Source organism: Scomber scombrus, chromosome 16 (assembly GCF_963691925.1).
Source record: "Scomber scombrus chromosome 16, fScoSco1.1, whole genome shotgun sequence".
In the NCBI taxonomy this organism is placed as follows: Eukaryota; Metazoa; Chordata; class Actinopteri; order Scombriformes; family Scombridae; genus Scomber; species Scomber scombrus.
The window spans coordinates 15,942,713-15,964,681 of NC_084985.1; the positions used below are offsets into that span (position 1 = coordinate 15,942,713).

Consider the following 21,969-nt stretch of genomic DNA (forward strand, 5'->3'; position numbering starts at 1 on the left):
CATGAGACACACACACACATACATAAATTCTTTTCAGTTGCTGGTTAACAAATATCTGCATGGAAAAACTAAAAAATATTGCACGACTACAAAACCTGCCAGCATAGCATCAAAGAGGTGTTTTTTCTGTCCTATATAATGTTAGCACACATAGTACATTTTCCTACATATGCTCAGGTTATTCAATTGAGAACCTACATGCAGTTGAGAAAGCCCAGGATGCTGCACAGTTTCCCTGGTCAAGTGGTTCATGAATCTTCCCAGGCCATTTCTCTAAGGAGTTGAAATAGAGCGGCAGACGGTCTGTCAGAGGATCCATGTTCATCTGACAGAAGGACAAATGAAGAAAGAGTTAAGGAGACAGTTTATACAGTCCTGCTTCAGTGTAAAATCCCAGTCAAGAAGACCATATAACAATCTAATTGAGAAAATGTTAATTTTCTCGATAACAATCATCACAAGTGAAAACAAGGATTTAGAGTAAAAGAGAGGCAACATAAAGCAGCATAGTGAGATGTGTGTAAATTTAGTATCAGGTGGTGCAGCGTATTGTTTGCACACATCAAAACAAACTAACAGCTGCAATTTAAATACTTGTAGATGGGCAGATTACATAAGTCTGCTAATCAACCCTCCAGTAGAAGGGTCTTATTCACAGACGATTAGTACCATTTGGCCTAGTGTCAATCTCTTAGGCTGTGAAATAGATGGAAAGCTTTGATCCTGGTCCACTCCATGAAACTATGAGGCCATTTAGTTATATCAGTCTTAAATCGAATGCATAATTTGGACTCGGTGAACTTTCATTCTTTAGGGAGGCATTTATGTAGACTATCAATGTTGATAATAAATCTTTATTACAGGGATACGCCTACAGTACAAATATTTTTCTCATAGTGCACCTTCACCCATAGGTACTTCCCACATACTTAACATGCTCAATTTATTAGTCTCCTCTCGAGGTTGGATGTGCCCTTAAATTCTCTGTTATGTGTGATAATGGAGCACACACTTCCGTACACCTGACTTCCCCTCTCTCTCACAAAATGCCTGGCTGCCTGTGCTGCATTCTTTGGATTAATAGTGACGTATTCAGAGCAAAGACTACCTGATACATAACGAGGGAATGTGCTGCTGGTTAGATATATTGTTATGGAAGGTAAAAGTCCAAACAGAAAGACACCTTACCAAGAGGCGTGATAAGGGGAAATGGCTGCAAGGATAACGTGATTATTTTTGTGTATGTGTAATAAATTCATTCATGAATTTCCCATCCTTTGCACGAGAGTCTGCAGACAGACAGGAAAAGAGAGATGGAGAGAGATTTATGAATGGGCTCTGATCTAGTTCCTGGCACAGGTATGGACACGCAGACGACGGAAGAAGAAGGAGGGGGTGTTGTGAAGTTTTTTAGCGGAAGAAGTCGTGGAATGCTGGGGAAAAGTTATGTGGTAGGGGGTTGTGAATGGATGAAGCGAAGGATAGAGGGCGGAGGAGGGGTGCAGACTGAGGAGGAGGTTGCTCTTTATTCTCCAGGCAGCCACCATCCCCTCTTTCTTCTCTGTCTGAGCTTTGGGTTCAGTCTAATGTAATCTGTGTGTGTAAAATGTAAACAAAGGCTGAGCGGCTCAGAGTGGGCTGAGGTTCCAGATGGAGACACCATCGAATGCTAACAGGCCACCATAAGTAGGTAAAAAACTTTTTGATCAGCACTTCCTTGTTGTAGTAGCTGTTAAACCTGCATATCGCAACATCGCAAAATCGCAAGTTCCAACAAAATGTCACATGAAAAGGCATAATAACAACTGTAGCAACTTACATTTTTTATCCACATTCTCACCTGCTGATAACACTTCCTGCATCCCTCCACCAACACCCCCTCTCACTCAAAACCCCACCCTACATATGTCACACACTCACACTGACTGATTTACAGCACATACAGCATGGGGGCTCTAAATTGATCGTTTAAAAAATCTTTTTTATTGTGTAGTTATGTAATTAGCTGAAAAGTTGAATTCAATAATAAGACATTGACCTTCATTGCTCAAAAATGGATTTAAATGATTGATTAAATCCTTGCTTGACCAAATGAAAAAAACTACTTTTAGGTTGAATTTATTGCATTTCGGAAATTAGCTGGTCTGTGTTATCATTACAGCTTACTATTCACTTTTCTAAACACTAAAAAAAATCTATTTTCAGCCTACCATACCCAGTAAAAAGGAAGTGATTTCATTCAATGTATTAAAAATGTGTAAACAGTTTTTTTATTGCCTCACTGTTGGGTCCATCATTACAAACACTGTTTAAATACAGAAGAACTTTAGTTTATGTCAGCCTGAATTTTGGGGAACTTTGTGCAGAATTATGCACAAGGAATATGGACTATTTACATTTAACGTAACACTATAACTAAAAAATAATAATAATAATCATGATATCTTGGGCCAGAAGTATTATAAAGCTTCAGTGAAATGTTGGAGATATAATGAGAAAGATGTAAGTGACATTCTTGGCATGTTTTTCTAACTTTGAAGCTACTTAATTGGAATTCTAAGGGGAAAACCACAGTTTGTAATGTGAAACTCTACCAGTCCCTTAGGAAGATTTCTCCTCTCTTAATAACCCCTTTTTAAAACAAAGTCAGGGTTCAGAGGTTAGGTACAAAACAGCAACACTAGAACTGGCAAAGATTCTGTGACTTGCTCAAGGGCACTCACCTACACTGGTTTATACTTGTGTTATTTGTGTGTTCAGTAACTTGACCACCCTACCAAGCCACTAAGTATTCTCTAAGTACAAATGATTTCTCTTTGTTTTTAATGGTGTTTGTGGACTGTGAGAGGACTGTTTTGTACCTGGATCTCATTCATGTTCATAATAGTCCTGGAGGGTCTCTGAGTTCCCAGGCGGTAGCGGATACCCTCGTCCAGAGTCATGCCGTAGAGCTGACTGTAGTTAGCTGCTTTCCACCTGACAGTGCAAAACAGATGGAGAGAAAAAGAAGAAAGAAGACATGATTGTAACCATGAGTAGGAAAGATCTAATTGTAGACCATCAAAGGCATGTTCATTTGTACATTTTTATGTCTTTTACCCATAGTTTCCTCTGTTGACAGCATGGATAATGTCAGGCTCCATCAGACAGGCATGCTGCTCACACTCCCAGCGTCCTGTGACCCCACATGTGCTACAGAGGTGAAAAACAGATATTAACAAATTTCAACACAGCATATCTGTTGTAGCTGTGACTTATTTCTATATTAATGTCAGTGAAATCTCAGAAGAAAGCAAATATGCCAGGACTCAGTGGAATTCCCGAATAAGAAATTAAAAGAGAGGAGAAACGTCAGAAGCTGGAAAATAAGGGGAAAACACAGAACGAGGGGGAGAAGTTAAAGGGAACATGAGCCTTTTAAGGCTGCAGAATGCAAATCCTTTTTTAGTCAAAAGAAAAGAAGAACGACTAAAGAAGTCGAGCAGATGGCAGATGAGATAAGAAAGCATGATATTAATGGTGACTTTGGGAATATGCATTCTATGCTCTGTGTACTTTTTAATGACTCATTGTGAAGGACTGTGCGTGCGTGTGTGCGTGTGTATGTGTGTGTGTGTGTGTGTGTGTGTGTGTGTGTGTGTGTGTGTGTGTGTGTGTGTGTGTGTGTGTGTGTGTGTGTGTGTGTGTGTGTGTGTGTGTAGCCAGACAGACAGCAAACAAATCACAGACTGTCACTAATAAGTAATTATACACCTTGATTTCAGCTCACTCACCACTGATACTTAATACTTAAGATACTTAAGGTAGTTGATTGACATTTTGTTGTTCCTTAGTGTCACCAAAGTCCCATGAACTTGCGGAAACTGATAGTCTTCAGAACATTTCATCTCATATAATTCCATGAATTCCATAGAAAACTCCAAAACTGATGACTACAATAATACTACATTTAAAAAGCCAGGATACACTTTTACTTGAAGGGTGAACCTTTATGTTTGTACTTAACTACAGAGACATTTTACACTGTCATCATTCATTTTAAACCCAGTACATGAGCGTGTAAATCAGTCATCACAAATTTACGCTCATCATTGCTTTCCATATCAAAAAGTTGTATGGACTTTGTTATTGACAAGAGGGGGATAATCAACTCACAATATTCATTCAAGACTCTACTGTTTAAGATTAAAAATTACCTCCAGGAAATCATCTAAATGCTAGATAATACTAGTTAATCTTCATGTCAACAAGCCTACCAATTTAGCAGTACTGAATACAAATGTTATGTACCTTTTAAATTAATTCCAAACAAGCCTCAAGCTGAATTATTTCATCCCTATTTGGAGATCTTATCAATGTTTTCATGGTTTCTTGGTCATTTGACTGTAAATTGTTGAAAAAAAATCTTGATCTCAATAAGATTACCTGATTAAATAAATTAAAAAAGTCAATTAAGTATTACAGTCAGCCGCAATGCCAGCAGCTGTTTTGGGAATATTATAATGAGGCAGGCATGTATGGTCTGCCACCCACTCAGTCTACTGTACATTATGTTTACAGAGAGGGGAACATGCCCAGGAAGATCATCACACACAATGATGAACGGACCAAATTCCCCTTTTGTCACGCTGAAATCTACGGAATATGTATCACTTTTCAAACTCCACTCCTCCCTGCTGGGTCTCGGATACACATGTGAAAATACAATATTGGGGCACATACCCAAACACACACTTTACACACACAATGACTGTCTGCCCAGCATCCTACAGAGGACTCTCGGATGGCTTTGATTAGAGGACAGAGACGATGACCTCTCACCTCGTCCTCGCTTCAGGAGTAACACAGGCATGTGGCGCAGTGCCAAGGCTTCAAAAACGGCAATAAATTCACACAGTAAATGAATGGGACATACACCGGACACACACACACTTAGGCGTAATGACAGACTTGGGGAGACAGGGGGACAGAGTGTAACTGAGAGTGAAATGTGAGTGTTTGCAAAGACAGCGGGCAGCCATACTTCACATTCTCCATCACACTCCCTATTAAAGGGAGACACCCTCTTCACTTCTGACCATACACACACACTTTCATTATCTACACAAACACACCTGAGTTACATGAGACGTACTGATCCCGACAGATCAGTGGGAACAGAGCCATGTTTGTGTGTGTACAGATATGATGTTATCTGTACAGTCTGAGAAACTGTACAGCAACATAAAAAGCCCAAGACGGTATTGGCTCGTGGCCAATATGAGGTACATAAAGAGAGCTGAACTGCAGCCAAATCAAAGGTGCTATAGTTCCTCCCTTTGGCTGCGTGAGATTGCGGGTGCAAGCAGGAGGCGCCACGTTATAGATCATTCAGAGATAAAGCGTTACTGTATCAGGATGCCAACAGCTCAGGGAGGAAAAGGCCTCAGCTGGAGATCCCATTAACAGCAACAGAAAACTGCCCCACATATCACAGTGCATCTTCACACACACATGCACGCAACAATAAACATAAGAGTTGTTTTAATACTTCATGCTCACATTGTGCTGTGTTTCTATGCTGCTTAGTGCTGACACAATCTGCCCAAAAGTTACAAGCTACAATAAAACTGTAGTTGCACATAAAGTTTATTTCAAGATTTTGACACTGATATTAACATGCTATTTATTGGCTGTATTTGTAATATTTGACACATTTGGTGTCCTTTTTTTTGCTGAGGTCAATGGACAGTTAAAACATGTAGGAGGAACAGCTAAAAGTGTGCGGGGGCTCAACCACTGTCAATGAGAGAGAGGAAGTGGAAAAATTATTCTCCACCCTGCATTAATAAATGGAGCTAAAGTTGTGATGCAATTTTTCAAGTCTCCATGTGTATTGCCTTACCACACATGTGTGATGGCGTATGCGCATAAGACTCTTTTGTTTGGCGGTTAAAGGGGGAGTTAGCACATAAATGCTATTTTCTAGTGACCCGGAAGACCGGAGGCTATTTTTACTACGTAGCTTGTGTTTGCGCAACCTACACAAGTCTTTCCTGATGAAGAAACATTAGCTCTGCCATTTATCAACTCAGGCTGACTTCCATTCTCACATATCTAAGCGCCCATCAGCCCCTTTAGGTCAGACCTAATTGAGCTGCCTTGATAAGAGTCATACTTCAGGCCTATCAAATTGACAGAGTGCAGCTACTTGAGTTGAACAGCTGCGATGGCTTAAAGCAGATGATGGGGAGATCAGTGGGGTCAGCGTGGTTTGAGTGAGACATGTCATGACAAACAGCCACAGCATGTTCTTGTTGTATTAAAATAAATATAATACAGATGTACAAATGGATGTTAAATCAACATTTGCTAACGTGTCTGCAAGCGTGGACGTTCACACTCAGGGACTTTGAGGAATGACACAGATGTGATAAACCTCAGTAGAGAGCAGGTCAGGAATTCAATTCCTCCTCTTCCTGTCTTCACTCATTTGACTTCCTTTGTCTCCTCCTTCTAGAGCTGTTCTACATCCCCTTGTATGTCGTCTGTATCATGCAGAAAAATGACAACAGCATCTTATTCACTTGGTAAAGAAGGCCATGAAGTTAAAAGACACTGTATTACAATATCCAGGCTCCGTTTTGTACATTAGAGGAGAGGGGATTTTATCAAAATCAGGGCAGCTTCGAAGCTCAAGAGGAAATCTGTTTCAATTATGATTAAATTTGCCATGTTACTCACACAGCATTATTAAAAGATTTGAAGAAATAGCATGAGGCCTGTTCTGATTTATTTTGAGATATGACACTGATGTCCATCCTGCTACAGAGCCAGGCTACCAAGCTGTTCTTTATTTGATGGTAACAAACAATGCTTTAGAATAATTAAATCTCCACAGTGCTCTGACTGGACACAAAATATTTTTTTCATTGTTATTGTTCCCGTCCTATCTCATTACTGTCATAAAGGCAAAGAGCTAAGATGGAGAGGAAGGCATAGTGTGTGTGTGTGTGTGTGTGTGTGTGTGTGTGTGTGTGTGTGTGTGTGTGTGTGTGTGTGTGTGTGTGTGTGTGTGTGTGTGTGTGTGTGTGTGTGTGTGTGTGTGTGTGTAAATAGAAATATGATGATTACGTGATAAATGTAAAATACTGCTCAAAAGCAAATATTATCCCACTAATCCACTGGCGGCAACATATTAGAAACATATGTTGTGCAGACAATCACTACTCAAACCCACTTAACCATATTTAAAATGTTTAAGAATACATACTGTACTGTATGTCAGTGGGAATTTTTGAGAAATATAATGCACAAGACATCTGCTTCATTAAAGTTGTTGCATAGATATGCAGCATCCTTTGCTTGAATGTTTGATTTGCTGAAGTGCTTCAGTAAAGTGTGTAAACAAGTAGATACAGAGTGCATAGATGAAACAATCAAACAGTGATTGAAAAAATATTTTGCTAACTTTAAGCTTCTTAAAGGGACATTTAGGGGAGAACCCCAGGCTTAAGAGTGTGAAAGAGAGCGATGGAGAAAGAATGAGGGGTTTACATACCATAAATTGCAGTTCTCTTTGTATGTTTGCCCCGTAAAGAACTTGTTTCCATTTCTTTCGCAGGTGCCTGAGAGGAGACAAAGAGAGCCAACTTAGTACACATGGATTTGATATGGCAAAACAAAAAAACCTTGCCACTAATCTCAAGGAAAGCCTCAAATAGAGAGACAAAAATGAGAAGCAGGGATGTAGATGACATATACAGGCCTCAGTATAATGTAATTACACTGGCCAAATTCCCTCACTTGCAACCACAACAAAAAGTGTTCATTGTAACTCTCATAGTGTGTGTGTGTGTGTGTGTGTGTGTGTGTGTGTGTGTGTGTGTGTGTGTGTGTGTGTGTGTGTGTGTGTGTGTGTGTGTGTGTGTGTGTGTGTGTGTGTGTGTGTGTGTGTGTACAGTGTGTGTGTGTACAGTGTGTGAGTGTACACACAGACTATGTGAGGTCTAAGGAGTTCTGAGCTCCAGTAATCCAGTGTAGGAATGCAGCGTTAGTTTCTTTCCTGCCTTCCCAGGCTTCCTGGGCCCTCGTCATGCTTTAACCAGTTTATGCTTCACTTCGCCATCTCTAGTGAAATGGAGGCCCAAGAAAGCAGCCGGTACATTACATCCATAATTAAGCACCAAAAAATGATCAACTTGTTTAAGCTGCAGTGGTGGAGTAAACTCCTCTTCGTCATTTCCATAAACCACTAAAATAATGTAGCTGAGAGCATTCCTTTTGAATGAATATGACACATTACACTTGAAGCTTGAACCCTGCTTGTTTCAGATTAGGAAAACTATATTGACACTGTGACAGACTCACAATGAATCTAAAACCTACAGTAATTTACAATGCAAGGTGTTGTCAGTTGGAATTTCTTAAGGAATTTAGTGCATGAGCTGACGGAGAATTTACAGTGTGAGGAGGTTTCCCCGTCTTCTGGTGTGAGGCCCAGTGTAGATAGCAAGATTTATGACTGAGGCCCTCAGATACCCACCTACCCGCCTCGCAGCTGTCTGACAGTCTATCACAACTCAGTTATGGCAGATCTGCAGGGTGTGACAAGTTACACACTGATAGAAAAGTTTTTTATCCAGATGAAACTTGTTGAACTGATTGTGTGTAATTTCATTTAAAGGGTGGCTGTGACATATTTTATATAGCACAATAAAACATGCACATTTTTTTCTGTGAGAGAATTAATATAAAATCATATTACACAACACAATGAGTTAAGTTCAACTAAAGTAAACAAAGCATTTATTATTGAGTTATGCGCTGCAACAGTCTGTAACTGTCAGGCAGCGATAAGAGAAACAGCCTATTGTAAAAATCTGTCACCGCCTTTCTTTTGAAGTGCCATAGCCTTTCTCCAGGCTGTGTCACTGATTGGTCAAATATGCGTGTGTGCATGCTTTCACACGTGTATTCACAAGCACACAATGTGTGTGTGTGTGCATGCATTAGCTTGTGAATGTGAGTCCCACCTCACGAGCCCTACCTTGTTGTCTAGGGAACACATACCTGGAAGGACCCCACTACCTCTTGTCCTGCACCCGTTGTCTGTCTCTCCCTCCCTCTACATAGCCCACATTCTTTCTCCTGACCTCCATTCATCCCACCATCCACCCCTCCTCCTTCTGTCTGGGTTAATAAGAAGCCCAGTGTTCCCTGCACTTTTCTCAGGTAGGTCTCTGCTGTCGCTGGCACATTTTACACCTCCGCTCTGAGAGAGTGGCACTAAAGCTGTGTGGGGACGCCAAAAATAGTCAACTAGTTGGAGAAAATGAGCTAAGCCGGCTTATTCACTTAGAGACTGTATGAAAATTATTAGTGGGGGGTGTTAGAAAAAGGGGAGGGTATAATTTTTTTATTTCCATGAAGGGAGGCTGGTGTGATATTTTATAGGAGAGCAGGGGAGGGTCTTTTATTTTATTCTTGTACCATATTTCAGGCTTCCATTCTGAGATAATTGATCTGAGAAACACAACACACAATGTGGACCTGATTGGTTACTGATTGATAGTTATCTATAGCCTGTGCACATGCTCCTTAATTCTGCATCATAATAGCAGCCACAGCAGCAGCCACAGAAAGGGCCGGTTTGCACATTCAGTTGCTGTATGATTGTTTATTTAACCACTCTATTCAAAATTAGTGTGTGATTAGATTAGTGTTTCAGCCCTCCTCCACACCTCATTCATTTTTGAATCCCTTATCTTAAGCATGTATCTGTCTTTTAAGGTTGAAAGAGGGCACGTGTGTAATAGTAATTCATTTTCAGTCAGTCATGTCAGAAGCGTTCTCTGCTGCTCTGACTGAGCTGAGCCTGACTTAATTAACCAAGACAGGCCCACACACACTCCTGTAAAAGTCACCGATGCACACACAAACTTACCAATGAAAGGTGGCTCCACGCCGAGACATTGACTCCAGAAGTCTGGGCAGCAGTCAGAGACAGTGCGGTTGCAGAACAGGTCACAGTAGCAGATGGTGTCCAGGTAGGGCACTGTGCACAGGTCGTCCCTACCTGGGCAGCAGCCTCCTCTCCTCTGGCAATATGAGCCATAGGGGTCCCTGATGCCGCCTACATGGAGTGGAGTGGCAAGCTCCCTTTTGGTCCTTCTTGACAGGATTCTTTCTGCAGTTCCCTCTCCCACCACCAGGAGCAGCGTTGCCATAGTCAACAGGAAGAGGTTCATGGTAAATCTGTGAAAGAATGGAGACAGGGAATAGGATATAAGATGCTTATGATCAGGTAATAGATCTATAATCCTTATTCTTATGGACAGTTATATGATGGAATGGAAAATGTTTGCTCGCTTTCCAAAGAAGAAATACTTCTCGCTTCACAGGAGAAGAGGTGAAGAGACTACAGTGTGAGCAGAATAATTGGGGTATGACTGAACCAACACACCATCCACTTCCTAAAATTCACATAGACTACGTACACACTCATATACACTTGGTAGCACACACACACACACACACACACACACACACACACACACACACACACACACACACACACACACACACAAAAGACATCTTTAAACAGAGTTGGCCAGTAAATGGTCCAAACAGAAACTCACATGATCCTTTGGTGACTGTCTGCTTATTTTTTTTCCAACTTTCCTCTCAAGCAGCCAAGACAAACAGCAGCTAAAAATGAAAATACACTCAGCAAGAAAGTGGGAAAACAAGTGTTCAGCAATAGAAACACACTGCTTTTTAAATGCTGGATGACGCATGATAGGGTCATTTCAGGTCTCAGGGTGAAAAGCTGGTTCCCTGAGACTACTACACAAGTACATGTAGGTCCCACATTTTATTTGTTTGGGGGTTTTTTTCATAAATGCTGGTATTATATTTACTCATGCAGATCACCTTGTAATAAAATATTTTATCTCAGAGGAACCTGCCAGTACAGTTACTAGAATGAGGGAGGGACATTATCATCCAAGATTAGGGATGGTCACAGTCACGGAAATAAAGTAAAAGCTGATGAGCTGTCAAAGATCTGTCACACTGGAGGAAATTATCTGGCTGAATAGACACAACACACATCGAGTAATAACTGACCCCAGAGACAAAGAGGTTTATCTAAATGCCATGTCGGGACATGGTAAAAGGTCAGAAGGAGGTTAACTATACATATACTTTAAATGCCTGTTAGTCACAGAAACTAATATGAACACGCTTGTGCTGGAGGCTCTGATATCTCACAATGAGCATTTAAGGGCAGGATGTTGGACGATCAGCACTTTGAGAAGTGTGTGAAACTAACAGATAAAAATGCGAATGTCATTTGAAAAAACAACAACATGAAATATTGTTTACAGAGTGCTATTAAAGGTACATTTTGAGCCTATGTGGCACGTGATCTTCAACTTTAGATATGATACACTGTGATATGGAATATTTCTACATGGCAACAGTGTCAGGGATTCAGGTTTGAAGAACAATGCACTCTCCAGTGTGTGTTTATACATGTGAAACTCCTTGAATGGTCAGGCTTTTATTAATTATTAATATGTGTGTGTGGGGCGGTATGAATTACTTTGACCAGCTGACTGGGGACAGCTTGGCAGTTGCTGTCCCAATTTGGTATAACACTTATTTTTTGTAAATAAGTAAATGCCCCAAAAGTGATTTAAGTAAAGTGTGTTTGTGTGTGTGTGTGTGTGTGTGTGTGTGTGTGTGTGTGTGTGTGTGTGTGTGTGTGTGTGTGTGTGTGTGTGTGTGTGTGTGTGTGTGTGTGTGTGTGTGTGTGTGTGCATGTAGGTGGGTGTGTGAATAATCCAAACTCTCACTCTCAGGCTTAACAAAGGTCAAATAATCATCCATGTGTATGTGTGTGTGTTTATTGGTCTCAGGTTACAGAATAGTGCGGTCTATGAGGGGCCGGACAAAGGCGAGGGGTCGGCCTGCTGCTTACATAAATAGCATCATTAATTATCCAATCAGATCTCAGAACACAATAGACACTCTGCACATAAAGCAGGGGCTCCGGAAAAGATCTTTGCTGTGCTGTTTTCTGCATGACTGCGCCTTTAGTTGAAACACACACACACACATACCACACTCTACACTAGCACGCACGCACGCACACAAATACACACACACAAGCATATGGCATGGGATGGTTAGGTCTCCTCCTTTACACAAGTGTTTTGTTGTGGCAGACCCTGAGCAGCAGTGCAATTAAACACCCACCAGTCTGCCAAACGAGCTGCTGAGGCCTTCAGGTCAAACTGCCATGGTGAAAAAAAAAAGTGCTAATCATAATGCTGGCAGCTGACAATACTTTAGCAGTAGCTTTTCTATACAAAGTAGCATTTGTAACCAACAGCAAAAAATCCTCCTCATTCTCCCAGTAGCTCTCAGATATTGTGAGTTAAGAATTATCATTTTAGCATATTATCCAATTTTCTTCACCAAACTAGCATTTAAAAACTCAATATTTCTAACAGATTTATATGGATTCATATGATAAGGAGACACATTTAATGCGGAGCAACAAACATTGTAGCCTTTCAGTACATAATACACCTCTTTAGTCATGTCTCTGAGGTTTACAGAGTGTCACCGAAGCTGCCATATGGCCCATCAGTGCTCCAGACAGCTGTAGCCAAACTACTGATCCCACATTGCAGCTACAGGACAGATGAACCCTCTGCATGTGGCTCACACACACGCTCACACACAAATACTGTACATATACACATCACATAGGTTGCATCAGAGGAGTCAGTGTCAGCTCTCCAGCTGGACCTTCATCCCAGCTTCAGGACCACGATCACAAACTCAACTGGTTTGATCTCAGTGAACAGAGCATTACAGTATGTAAGACTGATTATATCACACTCAAACGCATTATTAAACAGCCAGTTATCCCCAAATTTCAAAGTGGTATGTAGCAATCCAGTTAATTATGTTTGAATTATTTCCTAGTTTTTAGAGATTTAATTAAACAGCAGCACCTCTCTCCAGAAACAGTGTTCCAGCTAGTCTAAACAATGCACCGACCTCAATGTGGGCAAATGAAACTACTTTATACTAGTCTGCTGACAGCATGATCAACATGTTGTGATTTTTTTTTAATGATGTGGGCACCAGAAATCAACTAATTATCTCAAACTATCTATGCGTTTGGGTTAGGGTTAGAGGTGTGTGAAAAAATCTTGAAAATTTGGGTCAACCGAAACTTTAATTTCCCCTGCTTAGACATGCTTTGACCACACTTTTTCTTTCGTGCAGCTGAACTTTGAGATATCACTGCACCACCCACAAGATAAATCAGCCTTCCTGGCTCAGTATGCTATTTGTAAAAAGCTCTTTCACACAGCCTTTGACTATTATCTGCCCAGCTGTATTTTTGTAAAACACCCACCAGGTCAAGACAGTGGAGAACAGAGAACTTTTTTTAATGCTGTACAGGTGTTTAATGAGGCTTACACCACAACAGGTGAGTGAAGGGATTAGGTCTTGGTGCACTATCAGTCTCATTGTGAGGTACACAAGAGGAGCAGCCACACACTCACTGGACTCAGGAACCTCTTCCAAAAAAAACAAAAACAAATCCCACCAGTCTCCCAATCATATTATCAAATCTATTAATAACGTTGTGAATATTGTGTCCTGCCATCCAACACCTAGAAAGTAAATATGTCGTATAACAGTTAAGACTTGACTAATGAGAAAGATATTAATGGTAACATGAGGAAAAGTGTATGCCACAGTGTGACGTTCAGCCTGCACCTGCCTGGAGTCTGGCAGAGGAGAGAGGGAGAGGGTAAAAGCGAAGAAAGCAAAAAGTTTCTTTACCTTGTTTGGAGAGATATATCAGAGGTTTTTGTAATCCGATAGAAAACTGGAGAGTTTTGTTGATGCCTTGCTCAGGAAGTCCTTCAGAGGTAGAGAGTATTTAGATAAAAAGTCAGTCTCCCTTTTCTCTGTTCCTCTCTCTCTCTCACAGGATCTGCTCTGTCACACTCTGTCTTCTCTATATACAGGCAGCCAGCAAGGCTAACCACTCCCCCCAATGCCCCCCCTTCACTCTCTGCCCTGTCCCCTGGATATACTTGGCTTCACTGCCTCCTGCTCTCTCTCTCTCTCTCTCTCTCTCTCTCTCTCTCTCTCTCTCTCTCTCTCTCTCTCTCTCTCTCTCTCTCTCTCTCTCTCTCTCTCTCTCTCTCTCTCTCTCTCTCGCTCTCTCGCTCTCTCTCACATACACACTCACCCTGACTCCCACAGGTTGGCTGTCTCTTCATGCCTTTCCTTTCCTTATCAGAACTGGTACGTCCAATCAGAAAGTGAAATGCTTTGCACTCAGACACATCTATATTCGCTCCACTGCTTCTTCTTGTGTTTTCTTTCCACAGCCACTTTCACTAACAGAAGCAAAGACAACAATGATTTCCCCTCAACTATCTATGGCCTCTCATTGTCTGATCACACTGCTGGGTCACATCCACTTGTCTCCTCTGTTGTAGAAGAGTGCAAGGCCTATGGACCTCCTGTCTACCATCTAGTGGTGATGCATTGCATAACTTCATCCCAGGGAGCCAGGAAGTTATGGAAGACCTCCCTGTTTCTAGAAACGTTCAAAGCAGCCTCTGGAGTTTAGGTTTTGGCAGGCATGGTTTTAAGGGAGGTCAAATACTCTGAATTTACAAAATATTATGGATGTTTTCTTTTGTGTAATCCATGTTAGCTGTCATCTGATTCTTCTGATTTCATAATATGTCCTCCTTTCCAACATGAATAAATTCAGTTCAGGAAATTAAAAAAGGGATGGATTTCCCAAATCAATTTAGTTATTTAAGAAGACCCTATACCACTGTACAGACATATCATTGCACTAAAATAGTCACTATGGATTATATATTACATGTGTATATAATCAGTCTGCTGAAAAGATTGAATCTTTTATATTTGATGCAAAATTCAACAAATGAAACTCCACAAAAACAACTCCATTGTTAATGATTTATTTCAGTCATCTTGTATTTTTTGAGACAAGAAGGCTGAATGGGTAGTTAGGAAACTGACATGGTGGTCTCAAAAGAAGCAGCTGTGCCATAGACCCCCTTTGGGTTGATCAATAAGCCAAAGGCTGAATCAATGACTGTGACACAGCAGGGTGTTAGTGTGGGTTAGGGCGGAGGCCAGGGTCCCCCAAAAATGATCAAACAGCAGGTCAGATTTGGTTAGATAAAGAAAGACAGACGGATGTACAATGACCATATACTGTAGGTTGCTGTCAGTGACTTGAATTTGTTCAGCATAAACAGCATACATTTGTATCGGCCAATACTTGTCAGAAATTATTCAAACAATATTTACACATTTTCAGAAGTGAAAAAAATATATTTATTGGAGCAGTTAATAATAAATTTCACTTAAACAGTGTTGTTTTTTGTTTTTTCACTATGGCTGCCAACACCCACTGAACAGGTGTCTGATACAGTTTGTGTCTGGCTCGACAGACTTCAGATAGTGTTGTTTTAATGACTTGATTTATTTAATGCTGTGCAGTTAAAATAGCAGCTGCTTACTCTGTAGACATTAAAAACTCTGGTAGGTCAAAGAAATTATTTCCTAAACTTACATTTTTGTTCAGTGAATCTCAAAGAATTTGAAAGGCAACTGCAGTATCATCGCCCTTTTTCACCAGGTGTCTGATAGAGATGGAAAATGACTGTTTGAAATACCATTTGGATTTTAAAGGTATGTGGAGGAGTTGACCTATCCAGCATTTTGAAAGTAAAAGGAACACCATTTTCAAGTTTGGAGATAAGATCTGATGCATATTTCATATTTACAGATTGTGTTTTGGAGTAGCAAGCACCACCTGTAAAATAACTTGGGTTACACTTTTGTCTTATGTCCAAGTGTAACCCAAGTTCACCAAGTTTCCTCTTCAGGAACTTTCTGTAAAAACTGATTGTGATGTTACATTTGCATGCATGGTTCAAAAAAGTGTCATCCCATCATAGAAAAGAAAAGCTCTCCGGCAGTTTCTGTCTATTGTGCAAGCAAAGCTGAAATGGTTCTAGGTAATATTATCACTGTTTATAAAATATAATTGTGGTTTGAACACATCTCACACAACCCCCTGAAGAAATTTGCTCTAAGCTACAATATGTTGACAGTGTTTTATGGTCATCACCACCTCATCAATCAATTATCAATCATTATTATGCCTGTTACTGTACAAGTTGTTAAACTTCCAGTGAAGATTGATTCAGTTGTACTAACATGTAAAGAATGCTGTTTTGGATATAGATACTGGCAGCAAATTAATCATGTACAGCAGAGTATGGCTATGATGCTTCATTGATGGTAAATGCACAACAGCTTGATTGTAGCCGTCTGTACGAGAAGGTGTGTGTGTGTGTGTGTGTGTGTGTGTGTGTGTGTGTGTGTGTGTGTGTGTGTGTGTGTGTGTGTGTGTGTGTGTGTGTGTGTGTGTGTGTGTGTGTGTGTGTGTGTGTGTGTGTGTGTGTGTGTGAGGACCCTCAGATAAGCCCAAACAGACCCCTTCATCAGAGAAGGAAGTCACCAGATGTGGGAGTTGTGTGTGATTCATTCTCAGTTCATCAGTGAAGACAGGGAGAGTGAATCACCTTGGATGATTATTAGCGGTGTGTTTCACAATATCTGTAGGCGGTGTGTTGTAAGACTCATGTATGGGTGTACATCCAATATGTACATATGACCCAGCCTGTATAGTGACTCAGGCCTTAACAAGACCTCCAGATGTTTAATTGTGACATTTAATTCCTCAGGGCAAAAGCAGAAAATAGGAACCAGATATCAGATCACCAGTGCTTCTGTTTGTGAGGTCACTTCCCGAAAATAGCCTGAACTGTGGAGGCTGAGGACACACATGGTAACAATAGAGCCTATACATACACAGGGAGTGTTGTAAGCGGGAGCACTCTAGGCACTCCAAGAAAAAAGCAACACACACACACACACACACACACACACACTTACATGCACACAAGAAAGCAGTTGTGTGCACTTACAGATGTGTACGCTTTTATGTGAATGGACTTTAAATGTGTTCAATAAGGAAACTTCAGGGATAATAGCTCTGAGATTGGAGATTACAGCCGCATTGCGTGTGCCAAACACACACACTCTCACACACACACACAGAGTCATCCTGAGGAACAATTCTCTCTTTCTCCTGATCGGTGCATCTCAATCCTCCCATGATGCTACGCAACGATGCTGGGAATCCCAGCTGCTCCATGTCAGGGTGGAGGCCTGCTCTCCTGACCCCACAGGGGAGTGGACACATATTCCTCTCCATCTCTCTGGTACATTTCCTGTTCCAGGAACATGTCAAAGGAGTGTAAGTAGAGTGATAGTAAACAATAATTGGCATGCTGGCTGCAGCCTCATGGACGTAGGATAGCACATAAAAAATCTTTCTAGATGTTCATGAGTCAGTGAGCAGCAGGTGTATGGAAAAACACCCACATATTAGTGCTGATGAGAAGCACAGACATTTGGGAGGGTATTAGAATATCATTGTACTGTTTGTTCTTTCTTTTTCTGCAGCTGCAGCTTTTAACAATTTTGGTTTTGTGAGCAGTCAATGTTCTGTTGGTCGGATGCTCCAAAATTACCCTCACACAAACAACTTCATGCAGTGGAACATAAGATACATTTGCTTTCTCTCTATAATCCCCTTGTACAGGTCAGTTTCAGGCTCAGATTTCTTCTCACGTTAAAGCTACCCTTACCTTTGTTACATTTTTACACATTTTTTTGTTTAGGTTAAAATGCTATTAATAAGGTAATGGCACACTAAAATGTTAGAGAGATCCACCAGGCATAGAAACTAATCATTATTCCATTCTCATAATATTCTGTGAAAACTCTGATCAATCATATCATTCGGTCCGAATGATATGATTGGCCGAGCGACCTGCCTGTTTTCCCCTTCGCATTATGTAATCGCGCGCACCCCCACCCAGAAGAGAGTCTGTTGTGGATCCACGGCATTATAATACATCCATGATCCACGGAGATAGCCGTAAACAGCCAGTAGCGACTGACAACGACCCGCAAAAGCGGGCCACGGCTTCCACCTCCAGCCGCTCCCACAGGGAAAAAGAAAACTATATATATATAGTGCGCGTTCGCGGAGGGGAAGGGAGTGCGGGGGTGGGACATAGCAGGGAGGAGGGGTTGTTGCTGTTCAAGTTTTTCAAAGTGCTGTGTGAAATGCAAGAAGGGTAAGAGTAGCTTTAAGTAAAACGTATCCGTCCTGTATTCTGATCTACATTTGCTTTTGTTCTACTTATCTCCAAGACAAAACTCCTGACCCATAATTATTCAGCCTACAAAAGACAAGAATAGTAAAAAGAAGAACTTTTTTCAGTGTGACTGCTTTAATGCAAAAATCCTTATAATGCGCAATTCTGAAGATTTGAAACTAAAATGTGGAACAAGGGTCAGGTCAGTGTCCGCAAATGACTGGCTTAACTAAAGGGCAAACAAGACACTGTAGAAACCCACACTGCCTCTTGTCAAGAGCATACATTATATACTCTCTCACACTTGCACACACAAATAACTGTACGTCTTATTTATTTATTTATTTTTGTTATACTAAAAACAAGAATGGTTTCTATTTAGTATATTATTAATTACCATAGACAAATCCCTTTGCCACAGTTGCCATAAATATCAAACACACCCACTGTCATTACGGTAAAAAATTATCTGCTCAAGGTGTCTTGTGGCCAAGGTGTTAAGGCAACGTAACTGGTTCATATCCAGCAAGGTCTTTGTTGTATGTGGTTCCTCCTCATTTCCTGTCAACTCTCCACTGTCGCTATCAAATAGAAGCTGGCAAGACCGTTTATAGTGGCTCTGTGAAGCTGTACTTAGGCACAGCTATTCATTAAGTGAGCTAAATGCTAATGTCAGCAAGTTAAAATACAGATAAGATACAGAGACACAAAGTACTGCTAAGGGTTATGGGAATGTCATTATCTTGGACAAATTCAAAGTCTAACCTCATGGTGGTGATGGAGGAAAAGTCACCAACCATATTACAATTCGTCATGTGGGGAATACAAATTAATTAACCGAATTTCATGACAATCCATCCAACTGTTGTTGAAAGCACAAGAAAAACACAATTGTCAACTTCCTGGTGGCACTAGTGGAAATATCAGAGGATCACCAAAGTCATTAGGATGCATCCTCTGCACACAGCGGTCCATCCGGTCACTGAAACCCAAAATTGTCAACCTCATGGTGGCATTAAAGGAAAAATCAAACGAAAACCAAACCATGAATGTCTGTGCAAAATTTCATGACAATCTATCTATATTGTGGAAACAATGATTGATATTGCTATAACTAAAAATGCTCCCAAAATCATTTTTGACTTGCTCAGCATGAATCACAGAATCAAAAATGCCGTAAAGGTCAGTCCGTCTGTCACCTCTGCCACACACACGTCTAGACGTCTGCCGCCTTAGATTCATATTGATTGTGAAACCACTGAGGAGCAGAATAATTATTGCTGACAGGAAAGTGACAGATTCTTAATCATTCAGTTATAGGGAAAAACTAATTGCAAAAAATCTCTGAACCTCATGTGACCTAAATCAAATTTCAGTTCTGCTTTATATGATGAATCACTGACAAGCTCAGCAGATGCTGAGCTTAAAGTAAATTACTCCATTAGAAAAAAGTCAGTGTCATGTTTATGTCCTAAAACATTCACTTCTCAACAGATGTTTCCTTTATGCATAAATAGTTATACCAATAGCATTTGTGACTTTGCATCATAGATTAAGTATCAATCCAGGACTACATGGCAATAAAAAAGACAGTAATAATTACAATTAAAGCCGCAAGCGGCGATGGCGGGCCCTCGCTCACCCATGCCACCGCGGGGCCTGAGGCATGGCAGGGCTGTGGCGTGAAGCAGAAAGTGAGAAAAAACCTGGAAGGAGGCCAAAAATGCAATGTCACAGGTAGTTACACATATGGTCTGGTGTGGTCTGGTGTGTTCAGGGCGGCCACTCATCAGTCATGTGAAGTTTGGAGTGAATTGGACAAAGCATGAAGGAGTTATGAGAGGTTGATGGTTCATCCACCAGGGGGCAGTAGAGTGTAACAAAACACAAGCGGTTGCGTTCAGGGTGGGACAGTGATTACACATGTGAAGTTTTGTGGAAATCGCACAATGATGATGTAAAATATGGCACTTCCTGTTTCCACTAGGGGGCGACACGAGTGAGATCGCCTATGAGCGAATGGAGACGTTGAGGTCGGCACCCTGGACCTGTGTACCAATTTTCATGATGATACGAGTTCAATAAAGCCATCAAAAAGCCAAACATATTTTCATGGCGAGGAATTGATGGTCGCTGCGTCGCCACACGGACGCCATTACTCGTAGCTTCACAGTCTTCATAATGTAGCTTCACCAACTGGTTCTGAATGAAGTTGATGGGGCAAAGTATGTAATTTTAATGAATCTTAGTTAACTTCCTGTTACCACCGGGGGGCGCTATGAGTTACGTGGGAAGTTAATATATCGGGACGTTCAGGGCGGAGCCATCATCATGTCCAGCAAGTTTGAAGCTGATTGGATGAAGTATGTGGGCGTGAGAGCCACTCGTATGTACATGGCGAGCACGCCAAAGTTAGTTGAGCCCTGGCAGACACGCCCTTTGACCTACGGATGCGCAGAGCACAACTTAAGCTCAGCTAGGTCTGGAGATGTTGCGTACCTAATTTGAACTTGATCGGGCGAACGCTGTGGGAGGAGATAATTTTAGGCGGGAAAAATCAAAACCAAAATGGCCGACTTCCTGTTGGGTTGAGGTCATGAGGTCAAGAGGCTTTTTTGCATATGTGGGTATAATACATATGTGTACCGAATTTTGTGAGCATAGGACAAAGTTAGCAAAATTCCCTATGGGCATTTTTGGACTTTGTAGGGGGCGCTATTCCGCCATTCTGCGTCGACCATGTGCGACCACCCAAAAATATCGAATTTCGGATGAGGCCGGACGTCCGTGCAAAAGTATAAGCATTTTCGCATTTGGGAAAGGGGCGAAATTGGGGCACGAAATGTCGGAAGAATAATAATAATAATAATAAACATTACAATTTCAATAGGGCTTTCGCCAGGCGACTTGCAGTCGCCGCTCGGGCCCTAATAATAAACATTACAATTTCAATAGGGCTTTCGCCAGGCGACTTGCAGTCGCCGCTCGGGCCCTAATAATAAACATTACAATTTCAATAGGGCTTTCGCCAGGCGACTTGCAGTCGCCGCTCGGGCCCTAATAAACATTACAATTTCAATAGGGCTTTCGCCAGGCAACTTGCAGTCGCCGCTCGGGCCCTAACAATAATAATAATAATAAACATTACAATTTCAATAGGGCTTTCGCCAGGCGACTTGCAGTCGCCGCTCGGGCCCTAATAATAATAAACATTACAATTTCAATAGGGCTTTCGCCAGGCGACTTGCAGTCGCAGCTCGGGCCCTAATTACATAAGTGTTTTACAATAGAACAATTTATACCTAAGCATTAAAAACATTGTAAAACCCAGCATGTCATGACCTATTTTAAAAACTAGATAGAGAAACGCTTACACACAAAAACTTTTGAAGATTGAACTACCTCTCAATAAACACATCTTCTCTATCACTAGAAAGATCTTGCACCATCAAATATAGGTATAATAAATCTGTTCAAAAGGATATTTTATCACTCTAAATTAAACTACATGGTATTTTCACTGTCATAGATTACACATTATGAAACAAAACCACTGCCTCAAGGCAAGACCTCCATTATTTTGTTGCCACAAAAGAGGCAACATAATTAAGGAGGTCTTTTCATAAATAGGATGCTGTATGTGGCATGCAAGGGCTTGATGCTT

General features: G+C 41.1%; 1 protein-coding gene across 1 annotated transcript in view; it reads right to left on the bottom strand.

The window, feature by feature from the left end:
• tinagl1 (tubulointerstitial nephritis antigen-like 1) overlaps window positions 1-13,983 on the bottom strand; it is a 24,574-nt gene extending 10,591 nt beyond the window's left edge. Inside the window, exons 1-6 of the mRNA XM_062436629.1 lie at window positions 13,855-13,983; window positions 9,926-10,236; window positions 7,541-7,607; window positions 3,100-3,192; window positions 2,862-2,976; window positions 199-325 (exon numbers count right to left, since the gene is read on the bottom strand). Coding sequence (XP_062292613.1) covers window positions 199-325; window positions 2,862-2,976; window positions 3,100-3,192; window positions 7,541-7,607; window positions 9,926-10,229 — 706 coding nt within the window. The 5' untranslated portion in view covers window positions 10,230-10,236; window positions 13,855-13,983. The remainder of the gene's footprint in view (window positions 1-198; window positions 326-2,861; window positions 2,977-3,099; window positions 3,193-7,540; window positions 7,608-9,925; window positions 10,237-13,854) is intronic.
• Window positions 13,984-21,969: the final 7,986 nt, after the last annotated feature.